At 57.2% G+C, this 22,401-nt stretch overlaps 2 protein-coding genes across 3 annotated transcripts; both read right to left on the reverse strand.

Moving 5' to 3' along the window:
* Nucleotides 1-1,500: 1,500 nt before the first annotated feature.
* On the reverse strand, nucleotides 1,501-14,367 carry MXRA7 (matrix remodeling associated 7). The gene is made up of 4 exons (XM_049776990.1): nucleotides 14,176-14,367; nucleotides 8,652-8,694; nucleotides 7,845-7,941; nucleotides 1,501-1,718 (listed from the first exon to the last, which is right to left on the reverse strand). Exons 1-4 carry the CDS (start codon nucleotides 14,347-14,349, stop codon nucleotides 1,604-1,606), a joined length of 429 nt encoding a protein of 142 aa, XP_049632947.1. The 5' UTR covers nucleotides 14,350-14,367; the 3' UTR covers nucleotides 1,501-1,603.
* A 3,214-nt stretch (nucleotides 14,368-17,581) lies between these two features.
* Nucleotides 17,582-22,200, reverse strand: JMJD6 (jumonji domain containing 6, arginine demethylase and lysine hydroxylase). 2 transcript variants are annotated; one of them, XM_049776574.1, is made up of 6 exons: nucleotides 22,004-22,200; nucleotides 20,866-21,254; nucleotides 20,015-20,301; nucleotides 19,328-19,463; nucleotides 18,203-18,341; nucleotides 17,582-17,719 (listed from the first exon to the last, which is right to left on the reverse strand). In XM_049776574.1, exons 1-6 carry the CDS (start codon nucleotides 22,130-22,132, stop codon nucleotides 17,588-17,590), a joined length of 1,212 nt encoding a protein of 403 aa, XP_049632531.1. In that variant the 5' UTR covers nucleotides 22,133-22,200; the 3' UTR covers nucleotides 17,582-17,587. The 2 variants fall into 2 exon arrangements, with proteins under 2 accessions (XP_049632531.1, XP_049632539.1); XM_049776582.1 differs by lacking the exons at nucleotides 17,582-17,719; nucleotides 18,203-18,341 and adding an exon at nucleotides 18,603-18,842.
* Between the last annotated feature and the right edge of the window lie 201 nt (nucleotides 22,201-22,401).

Below are 22,401 nucleotides of genomic sequence, written 5' to 3' on the forward strand. Positions count from 1 at the left end.
AAAAATCGCCCCTGGCAGGTACAGGGGACCATATGGGATGCCAGAATTCGAACCACCATCCTTCTGCACGCAAGGTAAATGCCTTACCTCCATGCTATCTGTACTGCTCCTATCTGCCAATTTTTTTTTGTTTGTTTGTTTTTGGGCTACACCCTGCGGTGTTCAGGGGTTACTCCTGGCTATCTGCTCAGAAATAGCTCCTGGCAGGCACGGGGAAACCCTATGGGACACCGGGATTCGAACCAACCACCTTTGGTCCTGGATCGGCTGCTTGCAAGGCAAACGCCACTGTGCTATCTCTCCGGGCCCTATCTGCCAATTCTTAAGGACCAAGCGACCAGCACAGATGTGGGGAGTCAGCATACTCACACCAGCGCCTCCCCCATGTGGGTAGCACAAGGGACCATGACCAGGGAGGGGACCTCCACCTCCCCATAGGATCCCCACGGCTGCTCTCCATTCGGAACATTATCTAATCTCAGGGGCAGGAATCCCACAGAGTCCTGAGCTTCCCCCATATCTCTCCATGGACACTGTGTGGCTCATTTTGGGGACTCCATACACAAGTTCATCAGGCCTTTTTTGGGGGCGGGGAGCCACACCTGATGGTGCTTAGGGTTTACTCTAGCTCTGAGTTCAGGGATCTCCTGGTGGGACAGTGGAATGACGTATGAGCCATCAGGGATGGACCATGGTGGGCCTGTATGAGGCAAAAGCTCTCTCTGTTTTGCTACCCCTCAACCCCATTGGGCCTTTTTGTTTTGTTTTGGGTCACAACCAGCAGTGCCCAAGGGCTGACTATTGGCTCTGCACTCAGGAATCTCGCCAAGTAGTGCTCAAGCAACCCTATGGAATGTCGGGAATCGAACCTGGGTTGGCTGCATGTAAGGCAAGAGTCCTTCCTGCTATGCCATACTGCTGTGCTATCCCACCGGCCCCATCCAATCATTTATTTTTCCAGTTAATGTGCCCAGCCAAGTTCTTGTAACCAGGCCTTAAAGAAACCTCACTTGGGGCCCCTGAGATAGAAGAAAACCCACTGGGGTAGAACTTTGAAACCTCAATTTTTTTTCTTTTTCTCTTTTTGGTTTCTGGACCACACCCAGTGACGCTCAAGGTTGATTCCTCGCTCTGGCTCTGCGCTCAGGGATCACTCCTGGCAGTGTTGGAGAACCCTATGGGATGCTGAGGATCAAACCTAGGTCAGTTGCATGTAAGGCAGGTACCCTCCCCACGGTACCCATCGTTTGGACCTGAGGCCTCAGTGCGGACCTGGGGACAGCCACTTGCCGAGTTACGCTTCTAGAAACCCTCCGAGGATACAGACTGACTTCGAGTGCTGGGTGCTTTTAACTCACCCCAGTGTACATCATGGGCTGGATGCACCATCCATGCCCAGGCTTGGGGCCCTGCCAGCCCTATTTCTGTGCATATCAGCCCCTCTGCACCCCAAGGCGGCCCGCAAGGGAAGGACTGAGGACTTCTCCAAACACTCTGGGAGATGGTCTGGAGCAGGTGGTATATTAGCTGTGTCTACGTGTAGGCTTACAAACGTCAGCGACACCTCCCCAAGTGGGGGTGTGGGGCCCGGCAGGGCGGGGGGCTACATGTCGTAGAGGCGCAGCTGCTCCTGGACGTCATAGTCGCTCATCTCCCCAAACGTGTCCTTGTTGTCCTTGAGAAGCTTGAAGATGGCAGCCAGCTGCTCCTTCTGCACCCTGTGGGGGAGAGATGAGGGGGTGACCCAGCCATCCCTGGGACTGCACCCAGGACGCGCTTCCCTTCGCCAGCAGGGGGCGCAGGCGGCAATCAGAGACTCTGGGGGCCCTGAGCTCCACTGTGTGTGGCCCAAAACTCAACATAAAAACCAAAACAGGGCTGGAGCATTAGCACAGCAGATAGGTTTGCTTTGCACACAGCCGACCCAGGTTTGATCTTCGGCATCCATAGGGTCCCTGAGCCTGCCAGGAGCAATTTCTGAGTGCAGGGACAGGAGGAACCCTGAGCGCCTCCACCGAGCATGGCCCAAAAACAAAGACAAAAATATCTGAATCAAATAAAACCTGGGGTTCTCATGTTGGGCTTGCCTTGGGCCCAAAGTAAGTCAGTGGTCTTGGGATTTCTCTTTCCTGGGGCTCATCAGAGTCTATTGCAGACAGCCAAATAGAGGGGGTAAGTTGGGGGGGGGGGCAAACTGCTGATCATTGAGGGGCCAGGACCCTGTGGCAAGATGTTCACAGCAGAGAGGGGAGACACGGTATGGGAAGGTCCCTTGTATGGATGTGACAGGCTGGGCTCCCCTACCCAGAGGAGACCTCCCTTTCTCTGGCCCAGGAAAGGCCATGGGCGTGGCTTTGGGGGGCCAGGCAGGAATAGTAGAGCAGTGCACTCATAATTTTCTGGACAAGTCTCAGCCCAGAGACAGCCTGGAAGGGTGTCTGGGGGGAGGCAATAGCAGCCAGCACGGGGTCCTTGAAAGTGCCGCCCCAGGCTTATAGGCGTCACCCTCGCCCCACCCACCACACAGCGAGGCTAGGTGTCCCCTTTCAGGAGGTGGACCTGGGGCCGGAGACTATAATCCCAACCCTTGACACTCTGTCCTGACCCTGCTGCTCCTGCCAACAGCTGCCACCTTGGCACTGGGTTCCCCTTTTGTGCTGCAAGGGTGGAGGCTGTGAAAGGAGGCTAGATCCTGCCACATGAACCCCGACTTGGTGCGTGTTCGTTCTTGGCCAGGTTTCTCAGGGGAATGGACAGAAGCCATGTCTGGACTGCTCAGGCTTTAAGCCACAAAAGAACAGGAGCAGGGTCAAAGCCAGAGTCACTTTTCCTAAAGGGCTCAAACGCAAAAGCATGGCACAGCCCAGAGAGAACCTCGGCTTGGGTTTACTGAAGTCAAGGAACAGCTGCAAACCAAATGACCAAGCTCGGCTTGCTGAGCCACATTCTGGAAGTTTTTTTTTGTTTGTTTGTTTGTTTTTGGGCCACACCCGGTGACGCTCAGGGGTTACTCCTGGCTATGTGCTCAGAAGTCGCTCCTGGCTTGGGGGACCATATGGGATGCCGGGGGATCGAACCGAGGTCCGTCCAAGGCTAGCGCAGGTAAGGCAGGCACCTTACCTCTAGCGCCACCGCCCGGCCCCTCACATTCTGGAAGTTTTCACCTGAAGTGCCAGAGAAATGGTGGGAATAAGCAGCTTGGAGGAAGTCGCTGTAGTTGCTGGTCACTTGTCCCCATGGCCACCGGGTGGAACTGGGCTGTGACCCATGACCCTGTGGTATTAGCACTGGGGATGATGTCGCCTGCCTGGGGGTTAGCTTTCCTGCCTGCCTTTTTTTTTTTTTTGGAGGGAGGGGAGTTTGGGCCACAACTGGCAGTGCTCAGGGGTTCCTCCTGGCTCTGCACTCAGGAATCACTCCTGGCAGGCTCAGGGGACACTATGGAATGCCAAGGATCGAACCTGGATCGACAGTGTGCAAGGCAAACACCCTCCCCTATGTGCTATCACTCTGGCCCCTTCCTGCCTGCTTTTATTTTTAATTTAAAATTTTTTTTTGTTTTTTGGGACACAGGGGTACTCGGCTTCGCACTCAAATCACTGTTGGCAGGCTCGGGAGACCCTATGAGATGCTGGGAATCAAACCCAGGTCCATCCTGGGTTGGCCACATTCAAGGCAAATGCCTTACCACTATGCTATCTCTTCAGCCCCCCGCCTGCTTTTAAACAGGAAATTGTCCCAATAAACCTATTGCCCACAGATAATGTTGAAGGGGTCGAAGCAAAGGCACAGCGAGGAGGGCATTTGCCTTGCCCTGGGTAGGGGAGCCCAGCCTGTCGCATCCATGCAAGGGACCTTTCCATACCGTGTCTCTCCCCTCTGCTCTGATAGACCTGGGTTCGATCCCTGGCATTCCATAGGATCCCCTGAGCGCACCAGGAGTGATTCCTAAGCACAGAGCCGTGAGTAGCCCCTGAGGACCGCCAACCATGCCCTAAAACTTGCAGTCACACAGCTAAGATGGAGTCAGGGCAGAGGAAGAAGCACAAATAATATGGAGTTCCTGGGGCAGCTCAGGTCGAGGTTCCTCGAGGGAACCTTCTAGGAAAAGACTGTAGGGAAATTGACATTCAGCACTATCGGTTATTATTGTTGTTTCTGCCAAAGCACCACTTTTCGTTTGTCTGGAGAGGCTCTCCTCTCTTGATGGAGAATTGGGGTGATGGCCCCCCATCGCTGCCAGAGGTGCAGAGCAGTGGGGGCACAGGCCAGCGGCTGTACTGATGGTTCCGTGAAGGGGAAGCAGAAAGGCACCAGACTGAGTATTGGGGGACATGAGGGTGCAGGGTGAGTAAGAAGCAAAAGCAAGGCCAGGGAGGGGCACCAAGGGTGGGCGTACACTTGCTTGGCATTCAGCAGGCTCGAGGTACATCCTTGGAACCGCACCATTCTCCCTCTGAGCACCAAACTGGGAGTAGTGCCTGAGCACGGCTGGGAGTAATAGCAATACCAAGAATTTATGGGGGGTGGGAACAGAGCAATAGCACAACAGGGGAGGGTGTTCGCCTTGCACATGGTCAACCCAGGTTCCATCCCCTGGGATCCCGTAGCATTCCCTGAGTACCGCTGGATGTGGCCCAAAAGAAACAAACAAACAAAAAACCTAGGACTTAAAGCTGAGAAATCAAAGCTATGTGGTAGAAATGCAACTCTCAAAGCCCCCAGCTCGCCAAGCAGTGCTCCTGCATGCATGACTAGGTGGCTGGGAGGGGGTCGCTAAGGGCAGTGTCATAGGGGAGGGCATCCCTGTGGAGCCCCCCCACCCCCCCATGTTACTAGTCAAGGAAAAGCCTTTTAGGAAGAGCCATTGGGCTCTGGAGAAAGGGGAGAGATTTTCCTGCTTCACTGGGAGAGGAGAGAGGGGAGGAGGGGGAACAGCCGAGCTTGGCTCTCCAACCCCATCTTGGCCTCCAGTCAGTTGCAGCAGGGCCGGTGCACCCCACAAAGCACCCCACAAAACTCCAACAATCTGGTCCCAGCTGCCTTGTCTGGCCTCCTCTGTCTGTCTGGGACAGTGATCAGATGTAGGGGTCGTTAGGCAGGAGAGACCCAGAGCTTGAACTTCGGGCTTTGAGACTGATCTGGGGACCGTCTTCCACCATGGGGTTGATTTGGCCTTTCTGGGGACCCAGCTTGTCTAGGAACCCCCATCCTGGAGACTGGAGGGAGCCCAAGCATGTGCCTCTGGCGCCCTCTTCTGGAAGTACCGCGCATAGCTGGGTACGGGGCCATCTTGGGTACCTCCTACAGTGGGCTTTACTTCCAGGGGTGCTGGGATGCAGCAAGATCTGCAACCCTCTGCATGAAAGGAAGGCGGGGAGGTGTGATGCAGCCGGGTCAATGCCAGCCTGGAGCGAGGCTGGGAAGGGGGCCCCAGCGGTCACCTGCCACCCCCATCCCTGCCAGACTCAGAGACTAGAGGCAGCAGCTTGGGAGAGAAGCCCAAAACAGCCACAGGCTGGCAGGGGCCTGGCCAAGAGGCCCCAAGAAGCAGCTGCTAGGCTTCCCAAACCCAACTGAGTATGGGGTGGGGGATAGAGGAGGCCTGACCCAGGTAGGTGCACCCTGCCCAGCCCTCAGGGGCCCAGGCTGAAAGGACAGGCTTCGGACAGGAATAGAGTTGGGTTGGAGGCACTTGGCAGAGGCTAGCTGGCCAGTGCTCAGTGCTATAACAGGAATAGGCTGTTTGGGGGCTGGAGCAATGGGACAGTGGGGAGAGTTTTTGTCTTGCATGCAGCCAACCTGGGTTCAGAAAAGGCCTGAACAGGGTTCCCAAGCACCTCCAGGAATAGTTTCTGAGAATAGAGTCAGGAGAAAGCCTTGAGCACCACTGAGTGTGACCCCCAAAACAAAACAAAACAAAACACAACATGTGGTGGGAGCAATAGCACAGCGGGGAGGGCATTTACTTTGTACACGGCCAACCTGGGTTCCATCCCTAGAATCCCATATGGTCCCCTGAGCACCGCCAGGAGTGATTCCTGAGCACAGAGCCAGGAGTAACCCTTCAACGCTGAGTGTGACCCCAAAACAAAAACAAAACAAAAAACAAACAAAATAGAACACATTTCAGCTTTGAGCATTTTTTTGGGATGGGGGGTAATTTTGGGTTCCCCCACTGTCCCTCAAGGGGACTATCAAGCCCAAGACAAAAAGGCACAGCTGGACTCACCAGCCTCTGACGCCCAAGTTCTAGGTACAGGAAGTGGGGTCCGGCATCACTGGGGTCCCAAGCAGGGTGGTGGGGGCTGACAGCATGCTGGGGGCTGAGGGAACAAGCGGGGTCACAGGCAAACACAAGGAGCATGCGGGTAGGGCGACAATACGCAATCCCCCCAACGCCACAAGTACCCAGGGAAGCTCTGACTCCATTTGTAAGGTAAGACCTGGCGTGCAGTTGGACCCCAGAATTTCCCAGGATGGCTCTGGGATCCATGAAACCCCCTCCACGGAAAATCGGGGTCCCCTAGACTGACCCTGCTCTCTGTGCTTCCTTCTGTTGCTGGGTGCTGCCCACAGGCCCTCAAGCCCTCTCTGTTTTGAACCTGGGGCCTCAGGCCTTTTCTGAAAAGGCTCAGATACCATATTAGAGGTAGGGGCTCCCCAGAAATGCCCAGCTCAACTCCGGGGGGCCATGCTTGTGATCTGGCTTCTTCTGCCTACATATGGGGGGATCACAAGGGACACCCAGTGGCTACTCCCAGCAGTGCTCTGGGGTCATACAGTGCTGGGGGAGCCTCGACCCAGCCCCTGGTGCTGTCTCCTTGGCCCCAAAACCTCCTTTTAGGTGCTTCCCTGCTTGGCTGAGTGACCAAAATCCCAGGATGTGGGGAGCAGTGGGTGGTGCCCATCACAGCTTCCTAATAGGAGTCTAATAGGAGGCAGGAGCAATAAATAGCACAGCTACCGAACATTTGCCTTGCATATAATCAACACAGTTTCGATCCCCAGCATCCCATGACACTGCCAGGAGTAATTTCTGAGCACAGAGCCATGAGTATCTCCTGAGCACTGCTGGATGTGATCCCAAAACTAAAAATAACAAAGAAATCAGAGTCTGGGCTGCCAACTCACTCATGCCAGCTCCTTAATGGGGTCCAGCTGCGTGACTCCAAGCCAAGTCACTTTAGAGTGACCCCTGCTGCCCCTGGAGTGTCCTGTCCCCCAGGGGACACTAACCCTGCCCCCACCCCCTGTGAGCTCTTTGGCCCCATGGGGCATGTCCGCTCACACACAGCCAAGGGCCCAGCAGCCCTGGGTGGAGGTTACAGACCCCTGAATCTGCCCGAAGCATGGCTAAGGGGGAGGGACAGAGATGATGCGGTGGGGGAAGTGTTTGGGGGGGATACTGGGCAGAAGGGGGTGGGGAGGACCGGCAGCCGGAGTTGGGCTCCTTACCACGGGGGTTTGCAAGAATGTTTGTGGCTCGGAGCTAGGGGGGCCTGCTACAGGGAGGTGAGGTCAGAGGTCAGCTCGATCCTGAAACACAAAGGCGGGGGTCACCCCAGAGACGTGGCATCGGGTGATGGCGCTGAGGGGGGGAATCCTCCCCATGGTCTTTCCGTGCTACCCCTCCCGATGCCCTAGTCCCGGGGAGCATTGGGGTGCAGGCTCCTCACTCAAGCTGCTCAGTGAGGGCTGGGGCTCAGAAACCAAGGTACAAGCACCCCAGAATGTTTCCCACCAGCTGGGGCAGAAGGAGGGAGCTTCCAGACAGAGGGGGGCATGGCCAGGAGCCCACAGAGGGATGGGCAGAGGAGGGGGACCTGGTGGAGGGGTCCTACCTCTGCTCCTCTTCCAGCTCCTCCCTGGCCAGCATCTTCCTGTATTGGTTGCCCCGAAGCTTGCCAGGGCTGTAGTGGAAGGAGAAGCACCCGGGCCCTGCAGGGAGGGAACAGAGAGGGCAGGGCAAGGGTAAGTGGGGGAGATGGGATAGGCAGGGGAGGCACAGGGAGGTGCAGAGAGGTGAGAGGTGCAGGGTTAGATAGGGGGAGTACAGGGAAGATCAGGGGATGCAGGGGGAACTGGGGCGGGTCACAGCAGTCCTGTCTCTGTGACCCAGGTATCTCTCCAGTCTCCCCCTGCCAGCCCAGCTCTCTGAGACTGAACCCCCTAGGAGGGCAGCCCAGTCAGCCCTTCTGGGAGCCTGTGTGTATCTGAAGGAGGAGCCCCCAAACCCCAAGGGCTGACATATGCCCACCTCCTACCCCCCATTTTGGCCCATTCAATCCTTTTTTCTTGTGGTTTTTTTTTTTTTTTTTTTTGGGTCACACCCGGCAGTGCTCTGGGGTTATTCCTGGCTCCAGGCTCAGAAATTGCTCCTGGCAGGCACGGGGGACCATATGGGATGCCGGGATTCGAACCGATGACCTCCTGCATGAAAGGTAAACGCCTTACCTCCATGCTATCTCTTCGGCCCCGGTCCATTCAATCCTGTTCCCCCTTCCTGTCCCTGGTCTGTGTCCTCCTGGGATGAGGCGGGCTGGCTGGGGCCCAGACACCACCTGCCTCTCCCCAGGGAACCTTGTAGTAGGCTCTGTACCCCCCACCCCAGTCCTAGGACCAGAGAGGACCAAGGAGCCCCAACTTACCATCTTCCTTAGACACTATGGGGGCTGGGGCCGACGCTGCCTCCTGGAAGAAAAGCAGAGTGGGGGGGGGGGGGTGTTGCGTCATTTGGTCGCTGGACCTCAGTGCTGGGGGCATCATTGTTGTTTATTCTGGTTTATTGCACACAGTCTCTCCAGGTTCCAGGCCCAGCATCCCAGAGTGTCACCCCCAAGCCCCTCCAGGGATGGTTCCTAAGTGCAGAGCCAGGACTAAGCCCTAACCACCACTGGGTATGAGTCTCCCAAAACATACAGGCAATGGACTGGAATGATAATACAATGATACAATGGGGAGGGCATTTGCCTTTTTTTTTTTGGTTTTTGGGCTACACCCGGCGGTGCTCAGGGGTTACTCCTGGCTGTCTGCTCAGAAATAGCTCCTGGCAGGCATGGGACACCGGGATTCGAACCAACCACTTTGGTCCTGGATTGGCTGCTTGCAAGGCAAACGCTGCTGTGCTATCTCTCTGGCCCCAGGGCATTTGCCTTGGTATGCAGTCCACCCAAGTTGGATCCCTGGTATCCCTTAGGGTCCCCAGAGCTTGCCAAGATTGGTTCCTGAGCACAGAATCAGAAGAAGCCAAGTGTGGCCCAAAACCCCCAAAGAAAGAACAAAGGCCAGACTGCACAGCAGGGCATTTGCCTTGCATGCAGATGACCCAGGACAGACCCAGGTTGGACCCCAAGCATCCCATATGGTTCACGAGCCTGCCAGGTGCGATTTCTGAGCAGACTCTGGATTAACCCCTGAGCACTGCCGGGAATGACCTAAAAGCAAACAAAAACAACAAAAGAAAGAACAAACAAGCACAAATACCTGGAAACAGCTGAGGGGTCTCCAGCCAAAGCATCATCAGCTCCCCCAGATCAGAGCATGGCACACCCCCTCAAGGAATGTGACATGCACAGTTGGAGTGGGCAGGAGCTTATGCCAGTGGCAGGAGCAGAGATTGGAGCCGGGCATGCCAGGCACAGCGGTGCTCTGGGAGCAGGTGGCATTGCCGTGTCTGTTGCATGAGACATGAGCTCATGAGCTTAAGCTCATGTGCTCAGAGCTGGCACAGCTGAAACAGGTCACGGACGGTCACGACCATTGAGTGGCCAGGCCAAGGAAGGCAAAGAAAGGCAGCCGCAGGGTTCCCACACAGCCCGAGGCCACCTGCCCGCATCTGCTCTTGATTGTTTAGTTTGTTGGCGGTCACACCCAGGCGGTGCTCAGGAATTACTCTTGTCTCAGTGCTCAGAAATCACTTCTTGGGGCCGGAGAGATGGCATGGAGGTAGGGCGTTTGCCTTGCATGCAAAGGACGGTGGTTTGAATCCCATATGGTCCCCCAAACCTGGGAGGAGCGTAGAGCCAGGAGTAACTCCTGAGCGCTCTCCGGTGTGACCCAAAAACCAAAAACTAAATAAATCAATCAATCACTTCTTGAAGGTTCTGGGGCCATATGGGATGCCAAGGATCGAACCCAGGTAGGCTGTTTGCAAGGCAAACACCCTCCCCGATGTGCTGCCACCCAGCCTACACATGTTTTGCATCGTGGGGGGGCTTGGGAAGGGGCAGATCAGGAACTCACCAGCTGGGGAGCACCTAGGATTTAAAAAGCGGAAAAGCCCAAAGCTTGAAGAGGCTTAAGCTTTAACAGCCTTAGAGGCACCAACACTGCAGAGCAGATGCAGTCCTTGGAAGGTCGTTACATGTGAAATCCATGGAGTTACAGAGTCCAACACGTCCAGGGGGGCCAGGCCCAGCATACCTGGAGGGTATGTGTGTGTTTTGAGGAGTTGGGGGGGAGGGGCTCCTGTCTATACCGCAGGCTCTGGCTCATGCAAAGGATTAGAATGAAAACGGTATACAAAGGTCAGGGTGAAGGGACTTGAATAAGTCAACATTTAAGCTTCTGGGGGTATGAAGCAGATTTGAGGACGCCCCCAAGTTATAAAGACAAATAGGGGCCGGACTGGTGACCGGTAGCCTAGGATGGACGGAGGTGGTTCGATCCCTGGGCCTCCCATAAGGTTCCCCAAGCCAGGGGCGATTTCTGAGCGCATAGCTGGGGGTAACCCCTGAGCATCATCGGGTGTGGCCCCAAAACAAAACAAAACAAAAAGACTAATAGGAGGACTGGAGTGATAGCATAGCACAGAGGGCATTTGCCTTGCCAGCAGTTGACCCGGGTTCAATCTCCGGTATTCCACTGGTTCCTTGAGCCTGCCAGAAGTGATGTTTTGTTTTGTTTTGGGGGATACCCAGTGACGCTCAGGGGTGCCTCCTGGCTCTGTGCTCAGAAATTACTCCTGGCAGCCCTGGAGGACCCTATGGGATTCTGGAGATGGAATCCAGGTCAGCTATGTGCGAGGCAAACACCTCCCTGCTGTGCTATCACTCCAGCCTGTGCCTGAAGTGATTTCTGAGCGCAGAGCCCCAAGTGACGCAAAACAAACAAACAAAAAACCAACAAAACAACAATAAAAACAAAGAGACAGAGACAAATGGCGTGTGCACAGAGTGGGACCCACTGCAACAACCCTGGAGCAGATCTGTGACTGCACATCCAGGAATCAGTTGAAATTTAGGTTTTGGTTTTATTGTGATTCAGTGAAGTTGAGAAAATCCGGCTGAAATGGCTCGAATGGGAACAGGTTTGACATGCACGGTGGGTTGGGGGCCAGCAGCATGGGGTCCCCTGAGCACTGTGTGGGAGTCAGAGGTGTAGGGACAGACAGTGAGGGGAGCCACACACACACACACACACACACACACACACACACACACACACACACACACACACACACACACACACACACACACACACCGGTCACTCCCAGGCCCTGTTCCTGAAGTCGGGTTTGTAGCTGAGCTCTGGGGAAGAGCCAAGGAGCTCAGTGTCAAGTGTGGACATGTGTGCATGGGGGGACCCCTGACACCCCTCACGTGGCTAAGGATACAGAAATGGCAGGTGAGGGGCCTGTATTGGGGAGGGGCAGGCCAGAAGGGTTTTCCAGGAGGTCTTGGAGGGGTGCCTAGCTGAGGGCAGTGGTGGGGAGCAGGGCAGGGCCTGAGGAGCTGTAGAGGCCATGGTTTAAGGTTGTTTTTGGGTCATCCCCAGTGGCGCTGGGTTGGGGTTAATCCTGGTTCTGTGTTCAGAAATCGCTCCTGGCAGGCTGTGTGACCATATGGGATGCCGGGATTTGGACCACTGTCTGTCCTGGGTCGGCCGCGTGCAAGGTAAACACCCTGCTGCTGTGCTATTGCTCTGGCTCCTCCAGAAACATTTTTTAAAAGGAAAAGAAAAAACCCAGCCTGAAGGAGTGGCTCAGACCTCACAGACTAGGGGGGCTACAGCCTGGTCGCGCCCTAGAGTGGAATGAGAAACTCTCCACCCTGTGCTCTTTTGGAATTTTCTACCAGCCCCAGAGAGGCCCAGAGCCTGGCTGGCTGGGACATGCTTGTCCTGCAGGTCTTTCTTTTCCTGGCCCCAGCCCGAAGATCCGGCTTCCCCTCTGGGCTGGAAGACTCTTCCATCAGGAAAGCCCAACCTGACTTTCCTTTCCTCTTCCTCTCTTCCTCCTTTCTTCTCTATTTTTCCTTCCTTCCTTCCTCCTTCCCTTCCTCCCTCCCTCCCTCCCTCCCTCCCTCCCTCCCTCCCTCCCTTCCTTCCTTCCTTCCTTCCTTCCTTCCTTCCTTCCTTCCTTCCTCCCTCCCTCCCTTCCTGAGGCCTGGGAAGGACCCTCACCTGTCATCTTTAGGGCCACACCCAGTGGAGCTCAGGGGTGACTCCTAGCTATGGTACTCAGGGGGATCCTATGGAATGCTGGGGATCAAATCCAGGTTAGCCATATGCAAGGCAAACACCCTCTCCGCTGTGCTATCGCTCCAGCCCCTCGTCTACTGGGCGGTGAAATCAACTGGCCAGTAATGCTGCCCAGGGAATAGGGTAATACTCACAGCACCCTAAAACCTCCCCTCTCCTGCTTCCTAGCCTCAGACAGAGGACACAGTTCAGGGTCACCTGGCTTCGATCCTGCCCGAGAGATTGCTGCCCCTTTCTACCCCCACCCAACATGTACTTTTAAGTGCCTTAAAAGTCACTTCCTGCTCTGGGCACCATCCCCTTGTCTTGTCATTGTCTGAGAGGGTCTGGTTACCTGTCATCCCACTCCAATCCCTAGGAGAGACAAAAGAACAAGGGCCTCCCCTGCCCCCCATTTCTCAGCCCCCTGCTTCTTCATCTTGATGAACCAAGGAGCCCAGGGTTTCCTCCCCGCACTCAGTGACCAGTCCGGGAGCGGAGGCGGCGCTGCCCAGGAAAGAGCAGGCGGGTGGAAGGAAGGAGGTGGCGGTGAGTGGGTCCCCTGGGTCGGTCTTCCTTTCTCTCTGCAAAGCTGGCAGAGGCCGGCCTGCTTCTGCGCCTGCCTGGCGGTGTCCCCTGGGGAATGGGGGCGGGAAGGGGGGCTCTTCAGGCTCCATAAGCCAAGAATGCAGTAGGATCTGCTCTGAACAAACTCCCGCGTTCACGTCCACATCCACACAGCTTCTTCCCAGCCTTTTCTTGGGGTCACCCCACCCCTGGGAAGACGGATGTGTAGGGGACAGCGAGTCTGCTCCCAGGGCACGTGAGGACCAAGGGGGGCCTGTTTATGAAGGGGGCATGGGACAATGCTGGTTCGCAAGAAGTGTGTGGGGGACACTCAGCGTCCCCTCCAGGTCAGAGCCAATGTCCTGGGAATTGCATCTTCCCCTCAAGACTGTCAGGCAGGCCCATGGGGGGATGACGGAGGCCTTAGGAGCGGGTGCGAAGGCCTCTGTGTCCGGCCACACTCGGGCCCCAGTCCAGGAGCAGCCACAGGGTGCGGGTCCCCCCCACCGAAGAACACTAGATGTATTGTAGGGGCCCCTCCTCACACACACAGACTCTAATGACACGATCACTCACCCACTTGTCAAGCAGGCTGCAGGGAGGGGGATCTAGCCACTCAGCAGAGAGAAGCCTGGGCTGCCTGCGGGGGTGAGGGGCCCCCATTGTGTCCGGCAGGAGACAAAGTGGGCAGGAAAAGCTGCTGACGACACAGGCTCTGCTGGCCTCCATGGGGCCATCTGAGTGTCCCTTCCCGACCCCACAGGCCGAGGCGCTCAGGAAGAACCATAAGGGTGGTGGTGGTGGTTGTCTGGCAGAGGGTGCTGAAAACTTGGGGGTCCTTCTCAGCCCCCCTGGTCAGGGACGTTTTATTCTCCGGGACATCCTGGCCTTGCAAGTGGGTCTTGAGAGGGTGGACTCAGGTGCAGGGGTGCTCAGCTGTGCGCCCCAAGGCCAGCCCAGGGGCTGGGCAAGGGGCAGCACTCCAGGGCTTCTCCGAGAGATCCCACCCTGGGGGTGGACTCAGGTCTCCGGAGGCTCGGTTAGAGTGGACGCGAGGCCGCCCTTCCCTTCGGCCAGACCCACCTGCCCACGATCACGCCGGCGGGGTGCAGGGTTCGGGGCGCACGGGGGCCGGGTGGGTCGTACCTTCCTGGCCTGGGTGTCCTGCTCCTCGGCCGGCGCCGCTGCCACGGCCTTCTCGGGCTTCCCGGGCTCGCGCTTCGAGGCCGCCCCGCGCCGCAGCAGCAGCCAGGCCAGCAGCAGCGCCAGCGCCGTGGCGAGCGCGGGCACCGCCGCCAGCAGCTGCGCCGGCGCCTCCATCGCGCCGCGGCCGCCCGAGTGCGGGGCCGGAGGGACCGCGGGAAGCAGCGGGGCTCCGCCCACTGGGTGGAATACTTTGCTAGACACGCCCCCTTAGGGGCGGAGCATCCAATCGCGCTCAACATGTGGGCGGGGCCTCCTTTTAGTACGCCCCTTAGGCGGAGCCTCGATCCACGATTGGCCTAGAAGGCGGGGTCTATTTCCATAGTCACGCCCCTAGGGAGGAGCCTCGGCCCACCTACAGGGCGGAACCCGCTCTTTAGACACGCCCAAGGGGCGGAGCCACCACGAGGACACGCCTCCGGGGGAAGGGCCTTCACCCACCGAACGGAAACTGTCCGAGACCCGCCCTGGGGGCGGAGCTTCTGCCGTGTCCCTCTGTGGGGGCGTGTCTACGCTGAAGCCCCGCCCCTCTTTGCAGGCGCTTTGACAGCTTTCCAGGCCCTTTGGTCCCGTCGGTGTGCGACGGCAGGCAGGTCTGCTGCTCTGCAGTCAGGCGGTTCCATGAAAAGCGGTTTGAAGGATCCATCACACTCATCCTTTTGTTGTTGGGTTTTTGCCCCATGCTCGGGGTACTCCTGACTCTGCACTCGGGAATTCTTGCTGGTGGTGCTCAGGGGTACCCTGGCTCTGCTCAGGAATCATTCTATTCATTCCTGGCGCTCAGGGGACCCTCTGGGATGCTGGAGATCAAACCCAGGTCCACCGGGTGCAAAATTAAGAATCCTCCCCGCTGGACTGTTGCTCCAACTCTTGGCTGAATTTCTGACCACAGGACTTCCAACGTGCTGAAGAGTTTTGGTCTTTGTCCCTTGTACCATGGTGCAGGGGGGTGGAGACTAAGGGCCTCAGATGTGCAAAGCTTGTGCTCTAGTCCTGAGCTACATTCCTGGCCCATAAAATATAATGTAAAAGCAATCCCACGTATATAGTATATTGTTTTTACTCACTGATTTTCAGATGGAGGTGAAGAGGAATAAACCAGTAACAAAAAAACCAAGATTTAAAGTTTTGTCTGTCTTTGGGTCATATCCTGCCATGCTCAGGGATCACTCCTGGCAGCTTCAGGGAAGCATATGGGATGCCAGTCGGACACATTAAGGCAAGCACTCTACCTTCTACTATTGCTGACCTCAAATCAAGTGCTGCCATGTGCAGTGGCCTGGGAGTGGGCAGGGAGGGGTGATTTCCAAGAACCCTACTCTAGTTTTGGCAGTTGTAATGAGAGCCTGTTAAATGCCACCGCCTGAGGGCACTGTGACCACTGGCTTGACTGGATACAATGGAACCTCAGTAGAGATATTTTGTTGTTTTTTGGGAGAACACATCCAGAGATGCTGTTTTTTTTTTTCGGCCCTGTGGCTCAGGGGTAGTTCCAGAGGGGGCTCAGGAGACCATTTGATCCCCCCAGTCTCCTACATTGCACTCAAGCCCATTAAGCTATCTCTGGACCTAGTGTGACATTTTGACACAGTGAAGCATGGTGAGAGAAACCAGACTTCACAGGAACCTACCACGGGAGCCTCTGGCACCCAGGCACAAATACACACGCACGCATTAGCATACATACTCGCATGAATGCACACTTGCATACAAATATGTGTGTCTTTGTTCCTCCAGGACACGCCTCTCTGCTGGGATCTCCGCAACTTTCCTGTCTACTCAAGCACTTCACCGGGGTCTATCCCACACTGACCCCTGGTTTCTCCATGTTTCTTTCAGTCTGGAGGCTCAGGCACCCGTGAGTCAGAGGGCAGGTAGGGGAAATGCTGGCAAGACCAGACTGCGCCACCAGCATGGCTCGGGCCTGGGCGGAGCCTCTCTGTGGGACATGGGCCACAGACTAAAGGGACAGGCCCATCAAAACCTCAGACCTGTGGGCACCTGAGAGGCAAGGGGTGCACAGATACTGCAAGGGACCCAGTTCACAACCACCCAAGACCCCCCCCCCCCCATATAGAACACAGTGGACAAAGGTCAGGACCCCCAGGGTGAATGGACTGTGCCGGGCTGGGTGTGCCACCCGCAGGTGTCAGGCCTCATGAGGACACTTAGCAACTTTGTCATCATTCCAGTACCACTCCTCCCCGCCACCAGGGTCTCCTCAGCCTGTCACTGGGAAGGTGCTACTGTCAACCTCAGAGAGGAACCTGACTGAGGTCCCAGGTCAGGCGTGGAATCCCCCTCCTTCCCTCTGCCTCAAGGTACCAGACTGACTTGGCTTCAGAAACCACATACAGCAGGACCTGTAGTGCCCCCCTGCCTTCGTGGAGCTTGTCCAATCATTTTATTTGGGGGGGGGGGAGAAGGGGTCACACCTGACAGCGCTCAGGGGTTACTCTCTGGCTCTACGTTCAGAAATTGCTCCTGGCAGGCTCAGGGGACCATATGGGATGCTGGGATTTGAACCACCGTCCTTACGCATGCAAGGCAAAACACCTTATTTCCATGCCATCTCTCCGGCCCCTTGTCCAGTCATTTTTGGAACTCTGGGTCACACCCAGTAGCGCTCAGGGATCACAGGGATGAAACCGCCAGAAAGATAGAACAGTGGGTAGGGCACTTGCCTTGTATGAGGCCAAACCTGAGGTCTAATTCCTGCATCCCATATGGTCCCCTGAACCCATCAGAAATGATTTTTTTTTTTTTTTTTGGTTCTTGGGTCACACCCGGCAGTGCTCAGAGGTTATTCCTGGCTCCAGGCTCAGAACTTGCTCCTGGCAGGCACAGGGGACCATATGGGGCGCCGGGATTCAAACTGATGACCTCCTGCATGAAAGGCAAACGCCTTACTTCCATGCTATCTCTCCGGCCCCAGGAATGATTCTTGAGCAGAGCCTGGAGTAACCTCTGAGCATGTCAGGTATGACCTCAAAATTAAAACCAAAGAAATAGGCCAAAAATAAATAAATAAAGGAGGGGCAGCAGGAATCTCAATGAAAAACACTTTCCCAAAAACTAAAATGAGCTGGATTTTTATTAAATAACGTAAGTGTAAAGGGTTTCCTTGGCACCTTCCTGACTCCTGCCTTGGTGTGTGATAAACCGACTTCTCTGCAGATGGGAGTGCCACCAGCTAGAGATCGGCCTCGGGATCCCAGATCGTCCCCGGTCTTCTGTCCTGGCTCACATGGCCTGTCCTGGTCTGCGGCTGCCACCCAGCACCCTCTTCGGCTCAGCCCCTGGTGGACCCGGCTGCCCTGGAGACGGACGCCACGGCGTGAGTGTGCCCAGAGGGTCACCTGGACGAGCTGCGCTCTTTGCTCACACAGTCATCCTGTGAGGTGGTGTCCCCGTTGCCCATTAGGCCACATGTCCTCCGCTTCTTCCTGCGGTGCGCTGCGCTGTCACCCTCTGACCCGGACTCGCACTGTTGGGGAGAGCCAGAGAGACAGACAAACAGAACGTCAGCCCGAGAGACAGACAGGACGTCAGCCTGCATCTGGCCCACAAGAAGAAACGTCGCTGAGATCGCTTGAGTCAGCTTGGGTGGCAGTGTCTCTGCCGTGGCCACCCGCACCTCAGTGTCCAATACGAGGTGCCACCAAGAACAAAGGCTGAGCTGCAGCCCGGGTCTATTTTGGCTACACTGGGCAAAGGGCCTCAAACCCTGGAGCACAAACCTTGAATCCCAGGATACAATGGGGTCTGGCCAGGCCCAGCCCCTCTGCAGTGTCTTAACAGCTTTTTCTGGTTTTCCCTACCGGGCAGAGGCCAGGACAGGTTCTGGATGCGCACATGGGACCCCCCCCCCACACCTGTCTGCCAACAGCGGGGTCCTAGCCATCACACCATTACTCCCCCATGGCCGTGGAGGCGCTGGGGAGAGGAGACGCACCCCGGGAGGACTAACCTCTGAGTCGGAGTCTGACGAGCTTGAGCTAGAGGAGCTGGAGGAGTCACTGGAGCTGTCTGAGGCGATGCCCGTGGACTCCTGTAGGTCAACCGAGTCAGCCAGGACTGCCAGCTCGGGGTGCTCCTGCTTCAAGATCCTAGAGACAAGGCCGTGGCTCAGTAGGGGGCTTCGCAGGACCCCCAAGCCAAGCCCAGGCCTCTCTCAAAGTGCCAGGAGTCAGAGCCTAAGAGGCTACGCTGGCCCTTTTGGGAGGAAAACCAGCTACCATGGCATCTGGGAGCAAGCACATGGGGTGTCCATGTGGCAAGGGGCAAAGAGGCCTGGCCTCAGGGGAGGACCCCCGAGAACCCTTCCTGCCACAGAGCAGCCCTGAGTGATGGGAGGCGGCTCAGTCAGCGAGTCTGGCTGGGGAGCAGGTCCCGGGCACAGGGGAGGGGGGGCCACAGCCGCACCCTCCCCTCAGAGCCTGGGGTCGGCAGCCACCACCCCTGCCGGCCCTCTCTGCAGAGGCCGAGCCCAGACAAGCCGGAACCCCCCTCTTACCCCGAGAGCTGGTCCCTCCAGGCCAGGGTTGGGGGACAGTGGCCCGGGGTAGCTGGGGGTGGCTGGCACTGCCGCTGCCCGTGCAGTATCTGTTCTGTGGATAAACAGACGCACTAAGTCTCTGGGGTGCTGGGCTCACCCCCAAGAACTGAGGATATGAAGTTCAAGTGGGGTGGGGGAGAAAGGAGGCTGTGGGCCACCCCCCAAAAAATAAAAATAAAAAAAAAATTCACCAAAACTAACCCAAACCACATAGCTCCCAGCTTGCGAGGGCTGGCTTCAGAGAAGCAGAAATGAACTAAATCATGGTAGACACGAAGGACACGAAACACAAACTGGCAGAAACATGGCCCGGTGAGTGCATGTCCGTTCGTCATGTTTCCAGCCCAGAAATGCACAGGGCCCCGACCTGCTAGTCTGAGTCTAACCCATCCCATGGTCATGGCCCTGAGTCTTACCCAAGCCTGGCTGGGACCAGCCCGTGTGTGTCCACAGCAGAGGGAACACACGGGCCGGGCCAGCACATCACATCTCGGGGACGGACACTGGAAGGAATGAAAGACAAACACGGTCTCTCACCTGTACCACTTTCTCGACAGCTTTGGTCTCCCCCTTACTGTCTTGTGCCACACCACGGGGAAGTTGGTGCTGCTGGCAAAGTTCTGGGTGATGGCAATGGTGGTGTCGAGGTTGAGCACAACGTGCCACCAGCCTCCTAAAAGGCAGGAGCGAGTGAGCAAGACAGTGAGTGAGGCCAGACTGCACCCCACAGCAGAGCCGAGCCCTACGCTTCTGTGCTTCTATGAGGGGTTCAGGATCTACAACCCTGGGGGTATGGGAGGCAGACTCGGAGCCTGGACTGAGGACAGAGGGCAGGCAGGGGTACTGTCTAGCAGCATCCCAACTGCACGAGCCAGCCTCTCTGGTGCCATGGGGAGATGGAGAGATGTGACTGAACATAGGTGTGGCTGTGGGAGTCCAGGCAGGCTCTCTGAGCACTGCTGGGCAGTGAGCCCTGAACGGAGCCATCTGTGCTCCTTCCCTGTCCCCCAAAGATGATTTAGATCAAGGCTGCAGGCTACTGATACAAGTCACGTCCTAGTTGGGGGTATGTCCCCAAAACAGAGCAGGACAGGAGCCTCCCTGCACCCATGGCAAGTCATGAGTCAACATGCAGAGGGGTTTGTTGGACTCACTCCACAGTGCTCCGCTTCGCACCGACCAAGCACTAGGCAAAGAACGGGCCTCCTCCGGGTCCCTGTGTACCTGGGACAAACACAGTCTCTCCGGGTTTCTGTAAGATTTCCAGCGGTTTGAACTCAGGCGGCCAGGTGGGAAGCTGCGTCCGGGGGTGAATGATGCTGAACCACGTGATGGCCTCGTCCTGCTGGTTACCCCCTTCTTCTCGAGTCACTTTGATGAGCTCCCGGGGCGTGCTGGTGGGGAACAGGCACCAGCGCTTGTGGCCCTGTACTAAGGCGTTCCAGGCGCTGGTCCCCAGAGGATCGATGTGAATGCCAGTTCCTGAGCGGGGTGGCCCCATCACAAACCACCTAGAAGACGACGAAACACCACAAGATGGGAAGGGTTAACTAGATCTGATCATCCTGCTAGACTCCCAAGTTCCAGAGGGTGTGTGTGTGTACCCATGGGCTGGGGGATCATTTTCTTCCGGGTCTGAGAACCTTGGGTGTGGTGGTGGGGTGTCACTTCCTTCCAGGTCAGAACCTTCTGGTGTCCAACATAGCAGTTCAGCTCTGGCTGCTGTTTCAGATATAAGGAAGGAGCAACACACAGCACCCTGACCACTGAGATCAAACCATTCCGTGACAACCAGTTTATTGTTGGTTTTGGGTCACACCCTGCGTTCTCAGGTGCTCCTGGCTCTGTGCTAAGGAATCACTCCTGGCGGAGCTCAGAGGAACCTCTGGGAGACCAGAGATCAAACCTAGGTTGGCCGGCCATGTGCAAGGCAGCGAACGCCCTCCCCAGTGTGCTATGCTCCAGCCCCAAGGAACCACTCACTGTGATTTGGAAAGAACGCAGGCTGCTGAACTGGGGGAGTGGGTCCCCCAACTTGCTGTCTCAGAGGAGCCTGTGGGCACGAGGTACTTTACCTGTAAGGAGGCCTCCGCTTCTCCCCCGCGTACTGGAACAGGTCGTCGGTGAAAAACTTGGGCACCTGGTAGTCTTCCAGCAGCTTCTTCCTCTTGGGGTGCTCCCCGTAGCTGCTGTCGAAGATGTAGAGGGGGCTGTCGTCGCGGGTGCTCTCCATGTACTCGATGTAATACTTCATCTTCATCTTCACCGAGTAGCCGTCGTTGTCCTCGCCGCACTTGAACTTCTGGTTGCGGTACTTGCGCTTGAGCCGCTCCAACGTCCACTTGCCCTGTGCAGACCAGCCCTCCTGGGCGTTGAGCAGCACCACGGGCTTGTAGGGGCGCTCGTAGCGCTCCACGAACTCCTCCACGGACAGCTGCAGCGCGTCGGCCCTTTCTACGTTATCCTGCAGGGGTTGGGAAGAAAAATGAAGTCTTCAAGTCAAATCGGGGAATTGAAAAGAGACTCAGGAGGGGCAGGAGAGATAGCATGGGGGTAAGGCGTTTGCTCTGCATGCAGAAGGACGGGTGGGTTTCGAATCCCGGCCTCCCATAGGCTCCCCCCTTGAGCCTGCCAGGAGCGATTTCTGAGCCTAGAGCCAGGAGGAACCCCTGAGCACTGCCGGGTGGGACCCAAAAACCAAAAAAATAAAAACATTAAAATGCAGTGAGAGAGGGCCAGAGAGATAGCCTTGAGATAGGGTGTTTGCCTTGCATGCAGAAGGACTGCGGTTCGAATCCCTGTCTCCCGTAGGATCCCCCCCTGAGCCTGCCAGGAGCGATTTCTGAGCGTAGAGCCAGGGGGAACCCCTGAGCGCTGCCGGGCGTGACCCAAAAACCAAAAAGAAAAAGAGACCCGGGAGAGAGAGATGGAAGGTGCCAAGGTGAGATACCACCCAGACCCCCGGGAGGCGCCTTTGCCTTTGCAAGAGGTGCCGGCAGCTCACGAGCTGTCTGCGGGCGGGGGTTCGGGTCTGGATGCGGGTGTCTGGCCTTCAGGCGCGCACCCCGATGCGGGAACCCCCGCTGCCCGCACTCGGGGCCCTGACAGGCCGCGCGCCCCGCCCAGCAGCCGGGCTGGGCCTCGTGGCGGGGCCGTGCGGGCGGACCCAGCGGGAGGTGTGGGTGCGGGGAGGCGCCGCTCGAGCCCGCTCACCGCCACGGCCGCCGGGTTGAGCGCGAAGCTCTCGTAGTAGTTGTGCCGCGTCCAGTCGAGCGAGTCCTTGAGCTCGGGCCGCGCGCTGCGCTTGGCCTCGCGGATGCGCTTCTTGCTCTTGTGGTTCATGCTGCGGCGGGGACGGGGGAGGAGAAGCGCCGCGTCGAGTCGAGTCGCCGGCCGGCCGAGTCCGCCGCGATCGCGCCCGCCCAACGCCCTTCGCCGTCGTCAAGCCGCGCCGCGCCGGGCCGGGCCTTCCAGAAGCTTCACTCCCCAACCACCAGCGCCGCCGGGGCCCCGGGTGTGCGAGGCAGGCCAGTGACAGCCCTTCGCCCCGCCCCTTCCGGCCGGTCGCGGCGCACTATTGGTCCAGCAGAATTAAGTCCCGCCCGTTTCAC

Source organism: Suncus etruscus, chromosome 1 (assembly GCF_024139225.1).
Source record: "Suncus etruscus isolate mSunEtr1 chromosome 1, mSunEtr1.pri.cur, whole genome shotgun sequence".
Lineage (NCBI taxonomy): Eukaryota > Metazoa > Chordata > Mammalia > Eulipotyphla > Soricidae > Suncus > Suncus etruscus.

Excerpts from the sequence above, each read along its gene's own strand:
- JMJD6 (XM_049776574.1), bottom strand. The coding sequence starts at position 22,132 with ATGAACCACAAGAGCAAGAAGCGCATCCGCGAGGCCAAGCGCAGCGCG. Across the intron at positions 18,342-19,327 it reads CTGTCGAGAAAGTGGTACAG|GATCTTGAAGCAGGAGCACC; the intron begins GTGAGAGACCGT and ends CCTTGTCTCTAG. Across the intron at positions 17,720-18,202 it reads CGTCAGACTCCGACTCAGAG|TGCGAGTCCGGGTCAGAGGG; the intron begins GTTAGTCCTCCC and ends TCTCCCCAACAG.
- MXRA7 (XM_049776990.1), bottom strand. The coding sequence starts at position 14,349 with ATGGAGGCGCCGGCGCAGCTGCTGGCGGCGGTGCCCGCGCTCGCCACG. Across the intron at positions 8,695-14,175 it reads AGGACACCCAGGCCAGGAAG|GAGGCAGCGTCGGCCCCAGC; the intron begins GTACGACCCACC and ends CTTTTCTTCCAG. Across the intron at positions 7,942-8,651 it reads CATAGTGTCTAAGGAAGATG|GGCCCGGGTGCTTCTCCTTC; the intron begins GTAAGTTGGGGC and ends CCCTCCCTGCAG.